This window comes from Pygoscelis adeliae, unplaced genomic scaffold (assembly GCF_000699105.1).
Source record: "Pygoscelis adeliae isolate BGI_AS28 unplaced genomic scaffold, ASM69910v1 Scaffold429, whole genome shotgun sequence".
NCBI lineage: Eukaryota > Metazoa > Chordata > Aves > Sphenisciformes > Spheniscidae > Pygoscelis > Pygoscelis adeliae.
Window position 1 is genome coordinate 436 of NW_008825561.1, and position 10,217 is coordinate 10,652.

Sequence of the window (10,217 nt, forward strand, 5' to 3'; positions counted from 1 at the left end):
CCAGGGTCCCTGCCAACCTGAAATACCCTATGGTCCTATGAAATATTTCTTGTGACTGAGGGTCTTTAAATTATCTTTCTTATGTAGGTTTTCTGATGTCTAATAAAGCAGCTTTTCTCATGGTGGGGAAAATACTATTTTTTCTCCAAAAGATTGCCTGTTTACAGGAAACACAAGGAAGTATTATCTTAGAGCCTGAGCAATTTGGTCTGGCCTCATGCTTTCACCCAGGGAGATGGATGAGAGCCCTCCTGGGGTCCCAGCCAGTCTGAGTGGTCCTATGAAAAACTTTGCCATGAGACACTGTGGCCACCAGAGCCTTTGGCCTTATGTTCCACTTGTGGACACTTGAATCCTTTCCCTCTCAACATACAAGTGACTCCCTTGCTTTAGACCCAGACTGGGACATTCTAGGGTGAATTGTCTGTAATTTAGGGCACTTTTGTGAGGAGCATTACTTGACAAATTGTGAGTGCAGCTTTATACTCTTCAGGTAGTGAAATAGTTTGCCTTAGGCTTAAATGGGACATCAGTGATGCATAGAAATTTTGCTGGTTCCTTTGCAGGTCTGAATTTCACCCAGATGAAATGCCTCTTTATTAATTATTTTTGTCATGTAAAGTTCAGCCAAGTGGAATGAAGCTAAAATAAGATCATTTAAAGGTGGATTGTACTGATAAAAAACTTCATTGCCAGTGACCTAAAATAAAGTTCAGAAGCTCACATAATGTAGCTAAGCTCTTGATTCCTTTCTCCTTTTTCAGATATTCTTGGTTAGGAAAGAGGGTAATGTGAACAACATGGTCCTTGCAGTCCGCCTGCCAGTGCAGAACGAGGCTCCCGGTGTGCTGGAGTACAACATTAAAGAAGAAAAATCAAGTAAGTTCTTTACATTTTTTGTCTTGCTCTGATTATTGTACTGAATCCTCTTGTGATCACCAGTATTTATGTAATCTCACTTGCAATGAGCAGGTTCCTTGTGACCGGCAGCAGATCTTGCTTTTATGGTGTAGTTCAGTTAATATTTCCTGCAGCTGCTTTACCTCAGCTCCCCTGTGGTTCTGCACCTTGTATTATCATTTACAGGCTTGCAACAGGAAAATAAAGTACCCCCAGATGAGCAGGCCAGTGCTTTGATCAAGCGAGAGGAGCTGCCTTTCACCAGGTGGAAGTCCTGAGCAAAGTGCAAGGCACTGACAGACTAAGCCTTGTTAACTCACTGGCTCTGTCTCTATTTCTGCCACTGAATTTGAGGCCCACCAGGCATCTGACATCTGCTACGTTCCCTTTTCATGCACCTCATACGGTCATACTGAACAACCAGTTACTCCTGAACTGTTCCACCGTTTTCAATGCCTCGCCGTTTCTGGGAAGCAGCTGGGTCTTGGGGCTGGTGGTATCAGTGCTGTTCCTGATCAGACAGCCCAGTCTGCCATAAGCAAGCAAAAATGAACCCAGTTGACAGTCAACCACGTCTGATGCTGCCCTCAGTGTAAATGGATGCATAAGGCATATGATTTCCACTTTCCAAGAAACGTTTGTAAACACGGGAATTTTAGGATAGTCATAGAAACGTGCACTTGAAAGAGTTCATCAGAATAACTTCACACTATTTATTTATATGAACACATCCCAATCCTCTGTCACTGAGCTCTGCCCCAAAGCCAGCTCCCTGGGGTATATGTTTTACTCTCTGCTAAAACACTTGTATTTCCATTGATCAATGTTGCGGCTTATTTCTTCCCCCTTGACAGCTGCTCAAATGAATTTTTTCCTTCTCATATGTTTCTTTGCATACCTCTGCATCATAAACAGACTTTAAAGCCAGAGGGACAAGTGGATATCTTAATCTGCTCTAATCTCAAGCACAGACCACAGGCTGTCGTAGTGTTGCTCCTTCACAGAGCGCAGCTGCCTGCCCAGCTGCTGCATACCCCCCAGGAAAGCTTTCTCTCTCATCTGCGTGCACCTTGCAGCACGCAATTGCAGAGATGCCACACATGTTCAGTGCTCCTGCATGAGGGCAGGAATAGCAAACCTTTTGCCACAACTTCAGGTGTCCAGATTAAGAATACAAGGGCAAGGGTTAGCTGCAGGGTGGGGAAACTTTTTTCTTTATTTAGTTATTTGAAGTTGACCTACAGCTTAGGTTTTACATGGTGGGGGATTGGTTTTTGATTATTCAAGTTTTCCTTTGGATAAAAGTTAAAAAATTGAATCTTGCCATCCTAAAAATATCATTTATAGAAATGTTACTTCTTGACTTGTGTCCTGTGCCATAAAATCTGATTTCTTTGCAGACAAGCAAAGTAAAATGTAGTACAAAAATTTCACTGTGAGCTAGCCTAGCTAGAAAGACTTTTCTGCCATGTTTTTCAAACTTACTTGCTTGTTATTTCTAATCTATCACTAACTTAATGCAAAGGATGTGTTCAGAGACACAGCTTTCTGGTAGGAACAAGAATTAAATCAGTTTCCACCACTTTCATATAAGTTGCAGAGTAAGTGGAGCAGGGTAATTAAAAATTAGCTCTCATTCAAAAAGCAGGATAACTGCCATCCCAGTGGCCATGAGGCTGATGCATTCCTATGGTGGATATTCACATTATTTTTAGCTTGAGTTCTGTCAGTGTTGAGCTGTAAAAAGCCTCTCAGGTCTCCATCCCACACTGTTTTGACAGGAACACACTGGGCACAGAAACGGTCATGCTTTTGCTTCCTTTCTCATTTAGGGTAAGTAGCCTGGCTTTTGAGTTTAGAAGAAATCAAATTAATTCCTGTTAGTAAAGCCAAAGGACTATATCTGGTGCAAGGGGAGATGGTAAATCTTCTGTGTCTCGGAGTAACCTAATACATTAGCTTTGATTTATTGTCTCTGAGTTACTCCAACGGCTTTCTAAACTTTTTTAGGAAATAAAATTATATGTCTGAATGCTTTAAAAGAATTAAGACTAGAATCTGAGCTTCCTTGCTAAGTACCCTGGTACGTCTGGATTGCCTTAGCTTAATGAAGTGCCCTTCACTCTTCCCTGGTATTCTGTGTCAGGGTAAGAGACTTCTGAGCACCCCCGGAGACATTATCTTGCTGTGGAATGCAAGTCTGTTGAAAGTTCAGTGTTATACTTCCTGAGAGTGTGTAAAGCATGCCAACTGCATAGCCTGAGGACCGCTGTAGACTGGCAGGGGTTTTTTCAGGCATCTAGTCTTTAACTTCAGAAAGTCCCTCTTTAGTTCTTCTGTGTTTGCTAAAAGGAGGCTTCAGCTTGCCAATGAACATTGCAAATAATAGGGAGGTGAATCCTCCTGATAGCTACCTGCTCTTTGAGTCTGCATGAAATGGAGTAAAGCTGGTGCCCTTCCAGTGCCCTTCAAAAGGAGCAGCTGTAATTCTCCTGCCATTCCAGAATCCCCCTTTCCAGCTCTATGGGGGACAAGCAGCTTTGGTTTTGCTGGCCTGCTCCTAGTATTTCCTTTCTGAGTTGACACATAAGCAATGATCTGTGTAATGTGCCCCACAGAGAGCTGTTTGTCCCTTTCTGAGAGCTGACTCCTCATAAAGGGTTTGAAGAAGTGGGAACAAGTTCTTCTCCCTGTTACCTCAGTTCAGCTCATTAGACGCCACAGATTTGATGCATTCAGATGTAAACTGAAAGCTAAATTTGCCTTGACCTATATAGTTCAGATTTTACGGAGATCCTCCCTTCCATTTAAAATCCAAGTTGCAACCCATCCCAGCTTACTATTTTGGAGCACATTGCCAGCTACTTCTTGTCCTTCTCATGAGGACTCAGTGCAATCTCAGCTTCACAAGTGACACAAAGAAGGATGTGCTATCCTTAGAGGTGACATGATGGCTCTGTGCCATCTCTACAGCGATGTCCATCTCTTACTTTTACCATATGCAGCAAGTTTTACTTGCTCAGCTGTTTGTAAAAAGCCGTTCTCATCCCATCCTACTTCTCAAATGGTACCTGAAGAGGTTTTCCCCAGTATCATGATGATGGTATGGAGGTTGCCGCCCAGCCTCTGAGATCCGTATATAGATGGCCATTCAATGAAGCAGAAAAAAAACAGAAACTTCCTAGCATTGGACTGCCTAATAATGGTGGATCATTGTGTTTCTTTCTTTTCCCCGTATCAGATCTGCTTTGTTGACGTTTGATGAAATATTTAGGGAAGTATCGTTTCCTGAGGGGAAGACCGGATTTAATTGTGTTTTTTTTTTTTTAATGGAAATCCCCAAAGAACCCACTAGCTAAGAGGGTCAAGAAATGAAACCTCTTTCCATTTTTTCTTGGGGAATTTTCACCTGTTTTGTGAAGTAGCCCTTAGAATCATAAAACAGGAGAATGAAGAGAGTGGATTTTAATTTTTTTTTTCTGGTTCTTCATCTTTGGTCATAATTCCTCCAGAGACAGGAAGGCTAAAGCCTGGTTGCAGCAGCAGGTATGGTAGAGACCCAACAGCAGACACCACGTGGTTCATCAGAAAGTTCAGAAATCCGGCAACTTTCAAAGCCTTGGATCTTTGTGGTTTTGCTTCTTGGCCTGAACAATCCCTTACTTCTTATACAGAACAGTGGAAATCTCCCAGAGAGAAGGCTTGTTACAAGATTTCTTCCCTTTAGAGATGCAGTGTTGGGAGATACCTCTCAAGCTCTGCTAAAATCTCAACTACTTCATGCGCTTTCAGTTCTGAGAGTTGTCCCTTACTTCTGCTTCATCCCAAAATGGAGGCCTAGCCTCACATACCACAAGAACTGAGCACCATTTCCTCAGCTGACTCCTACCTTTGGCTTTTCTCAGCAAACCGGTTGTAACCTCAGGTCCCGATTCTCCTTCCACTTATGTGTATACAGTCAGAAATCATTCCACTGACATCAGTGACATCATTGCAGCAGTATTAAAAAGAAGAGAAGCAGATGTTTGAAGTAAATGTGCATGTTTGAAGTAACATATACTGAGAGGTTGAAAGAAGCATCTGAGTATGATAGACCACGTGGTGAAGGTAGTGACAGTAGCTTTTAACTTCACAAAGTTGTGAAGACACATGCAACAGGGGTAAAGTCCTTTAATAGAAAAATGCTCTAGCACCATATACTGAGTGTAATGCTTCCTTTTTTTCTGGGAAATCTTGTCAATTATAGATGAAAATAATTTGATTTCATGAAACACATGAGTTGACCATGTACTTCTCAGGAGTCTTGCACATATGCTTTGGTGCAGAATGTGTTGTAATTGTTTTCCAAACTCTTCTGTACCAAAAAAAGAGGAAGTGATTCCTTCCCAAATATGCAAAATGATGATAAACAGGAGAAGTATCTGCAATTGCACAGAATAAAGAAGAACATATTATTCATATTATTAGAAATTTTTATAGAAATAACTATGGAATTGATTTGCCAAGTCAGTACTGAACTCCTTGGGCTCATGTCCTAAGGAGTTTGAGGCTGGCCTGATCCTGCCATGGATGCCCACTCTTGTAATCATGCTGTTGCCTCCTGGCTCCCCCATTGCTGCAGCTAGCTTTGCTCACTTGGCAGTTTATTCTCCTGAGGCTGTTCACATGAGTCCATGTTGTGGAGTTGCTGTCCTTGTTCCTTATTTAAATTGTAGCCACATGGGACAATCTGCCACCAGGCGTAGCTGTTCAGAAGAATCTCTTCCAATGCACTGGGCCGAGGCTGAGTTGAGCCCCAAAATCAATGAGTGCACAGCTGAAGGAGGGGTTTGTAGTGAAGCCTTGTCTGTAGTGTGGTTATTTCATTTATTACAGAAAAATTCTGAGATTTAAATTAAAACTGCCTGCTCTGACCCTCAGAGGCAAACACTGAACAAGCTGGAGCGTAACGGAGGTCTTGAAATAACCTTAACACAATCAAATAGGAAAGCCAAAATAAATTATCTCCAAGTAATACAAAAATGTCCAGATCACTATTAATACCACCTTTGAAAGATGAGACACAGTGCCATTGGACACGGTAGATTATACTTGATTTCTGGTTTATGGACAGCAGCTGTACTTCAGGTTATATGGTATGGGCTTGTGGTAAGGACCCACAATATACCTTGACAGAAAAGATACAGGCAATTACTGCACTCAAAAGCAGTTTAAGAGCAATCACTGAGTACTGCTGCAAAGTTGCAAGTCTGGTAGCAAAAAGAATGTTGATAAAGAAATCCAATGTCCTGCCCTGGTCACCTTATTTGGCCTTTCTTAAAGTTAGAACAAGCTGAGGAAGTGCAGGCTGGAGCCTGATAAGAAATGCTTGAGACAGACAGTAGGGATTTAGGAGAAGACCACAACTCAAGTAAAACACACAGCAACAGCTTACGTGTCTGGTTAATTCTCTAACTGCTTTTACCAAAGGACATCTGTTTGTCATGAAAGTTCATGAAGACCTGACCACTTTGTACATCCACCATCCACCGAGCTCTGTCCATCAGGACAGAAAGAAGAGTTACACCAGTTCTGTCCATCAGGACAGAAAGAAGAGTTACACTGTATTCATGACACTGACTTCTAAGATGACGTCATTTATTTGGGTAGCACTTGCAGATTTTCATGGAAGGTTTTCAAGACAGGAAGGCAGGCTTTGCTGGGGAGTCAAAACAACAATTTAAACGAGCAAAGGTATTCCTTTGCACACTGGATTTTAGGAAGGGTAAGCTCAATCAGGAAAGGGAAAAGATTATTTAAGGGCTAGGATTTCACAATCTACTTTCTTGCCTTAATAATTCCAAATAGGTGCAGTCTAATGCTGTGAAAGCAAGCTTAGCTCTCAAAGCCAACTTTGTCCATCATTACCAAGTTACTTCAGTCACTTCTACACTTCCATTCCTCCTTCCCAAGAGCATATGGGGAAAAAAAAGGTTTTTTTTATTATAGACTAATGCCATTTGCACAGGATAAAAAGGGCATGTGCAGTCGTTCTGACTGTCCTGTAGCAGTAACAGATGGTAATTAAACAACAGTAATCAGGCAGCAGCATGTTTACAGAGGGGCATTAGAGTAACATGGGGATGGATTTTGTTCATCTTTGCAGGCTTAGCTCTAAACAAAGCTGCTGAAAGCCCTGGTATTTACAGCCCAGCCAGCCTGAGGTGAGGGCTGTGAGCACGCCTGGCATGATGGCAGAACTCAGATGCAAGGGATACAAATTCCTGCCTGCGTCCCTGCATGGGTCAGTAGGTCCGAGCGCTATGTGAGAGCACTTACCGTGAGTGAGCACGAGGCAGGGAAGATTGACTAGGAACAACTCAGTACATGCTCTTTGTTGGCTCAAACACCTTCAGATGCTGATAATGGACTTGCCTGTTGCACTCTGCTGGCACCCTGGCCACTATGGCCAGATATGGTCCATTATGGCAGATTTCTCTGTTTCATTTTGTCAACATTTCTTTTAATACATGATGCTGAGGCTGGATTAACAAATTCAGAGACCAAAGTCCTCGTTGCTAACATAGCACAGCATGATCAGGTGGTATTTTCCCACATGAACTGCATTGAAGTACTACACAAATGAGGTCGTGGGAAAAAAAGGGAGGATAGCTCAGTTACTGCAGCCTACTCACAATTTAGCTCCTTTAATGAGAGTGGCCAGTTGTGTAGATGATCTTTGTGCTATGAATATTTTTGTGGAAGTGTTGACAGCTCTTGCAATAGCTTCCTCAGTTTTGCAAGTCTTTTTGCTAACACCCTGCCTGCTGGAATCAGGAAGTAGAGTGAAGGTAGACAGAAATTTTCATATTTTTTTTCCAGAAAGAGAAATAACCTCACAATTGCAGACAAAAACCTAAAGATGTAACCTTTAATGTAAAGGTGTAACCTAAAATTTCTTAAAGTCTCAGCAAACAGAAGATATAGGAAAACAACCTATAGGAAGACAATCTCCCATTTTAAAAACTAATTTTAATTGCACTTATTTTGGATCCCTTCTGAACTGGAATGGCGATGAAAAAGGTGGAAATCTGTGGTACTGACTGAGGCCAGAAACATGGGATCTTTCACTTCATAGCTAAAGTGAATCAACTGAAGTATGTGCTGGTATTCATGACACTGACTTCTAAGATGACGTCATTTATTTGGGTAGCACTTGCAGATTTTCACAGAAGGTTTTCAAGACAGGGCTGGATGAAGCCTTGAGCAACTTGGTTTGACGTCAGGGCTGACCCTGCTTTGAGCAGGGGTTTGGGCTAGAGACATCCTGGGGTCCCTGCCAGCCTGAGTGATCCCATGAGAGGGAACCAGCCAGTGAGACTGAGTCAGTCTGTGGGCAAGCTCAGGGCAGATGGCAGTTCTCAGAAGGGATGTCTCAGCAGAGCAACAAAAGCAGTTCCCATTCTCTAAAACCCAGGTTCTGGGAGAAATACTGCTAAGATTTACAGAGGGGTGGTGGTGAAAAAATAAATAAAACATAAATATTTGCTGGGTTAGTGTCTCACCTGTGATGTCCCCAAAAACCATAACCTTCCTTTCTTTGGTAGATACCTTTTGTACGGGGGAAAGGAAAGAATGTGCTTAGTCTATTTAACCAGTGCAGATTTCCAGTTGAATTAACTCATATGAGGTATCTCAATGTGCTTGAAAAGGCCCAGTAATGCCCTATAGATGCAATTATATGCCCTTCCGCATATTGCAGAGCTGAGCTTGCTGCGGGCTGAGATAGACTTCATCATGTGGAGTTAATAGCACTGCAAGGCTCCTGGACTGTGTTTGCAGAGGTGCTAAAGAGACTTTTCAGTTGGATTAGGACAATCTAAGGAGTAAATGTACATCCCACCCTTCTCAAGTCGAACATCTTGAGGCAACCTCTGGCTCATCAGAGGGCAGGCAGAAGGGCCCATCAGAAAGTACATTTGGTTACTTCTGTTATCACTGTAATGGTACAAAAGTTTTTTAAATGGTCACTTTAACTGAAATGGTTGGCCTTCTTGAGTGGAAACCCTGCAGCTTTCAACACCAGAAAGAAGAGTTCTTAATACTGTAAACTAAGGCATGAAAAGCAGGGTAGGACTATTTATAGTTCTGATTTCCTCTGAATAGATGAGACGCTAAACCTGACATTACAGAGTGAAAAGATCAAGGTTTGGGTGGGTTTTTTTGATACCCCATGCTGCTATTCAGCAATAAAGCAGACAAAGAGGGGACTGCCTTGGCAACCACCTCATGAACCATCCTGGAGACTTGTCTACCAGCCAGGAAGGTCATCATTAAGCATCTTCAACTTCAGGTTTACTGTAGAATATGATTTTACTGAATATATATATAAAAGTATATATAAGGCAAAAACATCAGTAGTCCTAGTAACTAGTAGTGAGGGTACTGCAGCCTCATAAGCACAAGTAAAGTAGACGGAAAAGGGTGTGGGCACTGTCCCTAGGAGAGGCAGGAGCCAGGTTTTAGGTGAGTTCAGGCTGTAACTTTGTGCTGACACTGCTGTCACGAGAAGGGCTCTCGCCATCCCTCATCTGCTGGTGGCATGTGTCCATGCCCTCATGCCCCTCTGGTTCCCGTCTTCCTCTCCCACATGCAGGTTATGGCTGGGAAGGAGTGAGCAGTGCAGGTGTGGGAACATGAAAGCAGGATGGTGTGGTGGGGCAATCCTTCCTTTGAGGTTCTGCCATGTGCTGGGTTATGTGAAATAAAGCCTGGAAAAGAGAAGAAAGCGATATGGGGGTGGAGGGGTGGCTGGTGACTTTGGGAAGGGTGGGTGGGCAGACTGGAGACAGAGGTCTGGGAACAGGGTGGAAAGAGGCAGTAGGCAGCCAAGGGTGGGGTCACATCCTGTAGTGCTGGATGACTGCATGAGCCTCCAAGATGCTCTGGGCAAAGCCGAAAGGAGGCTGCCCATGGAGGCAGGAGCCCAGCACAGCTTCCCCGTGGTGCAAGGAGAGGAGGCTGCAGGCAGGGGGCAAGCACTGTCAGGATGGATGGGAGGTCGGTGCAAAACTGCGGCCAAATTGCTCCGTGGCAGCCAACCTCCTCGAGGCAGAGCATCGCTGGCAGCATGCTGAGGAGCTGCCTCTTCCCCTCCCTGCCGAGCTGAATTCAACTGAATTTTCCCAAGGAAGTCAGTGTCACTGCACCCATTTTATAGACTGAGAGCTGAGGCACAGGTTGCTGAAGGGGCTCGGCCAGCCACGCACCACCGGCCCTGAACAAGCCCAGGTCCTGGCCAGCACTGTATTTATCAGGCTGCAGAGAGGCCCTTTTCC

General features: G+C 43.5%; 1 protein-coding gene across 1 annotated transcript in view; it reads left to right on the top strand.

Moving 5' to 3' along the window:
• Positions 1-764: 764 nt before the first annotated feature.
• Positions 765-10,217, top strand: part of RIN3 (Ras and Rab interactor 3) — a gene marked incomplete at its 5' end in the record, with an annotated part of 46,155 nt that continues 36,702 nt past the window's right edge. The window contains one exon of the mRNA XM_009332381.1: positions 765-879. Coding sequence (XP_009330656.1) covers positions 765-879 — 115 coding nt within the window. The remainder of the gene's footprint in view (positions 880-10,217) is intronic.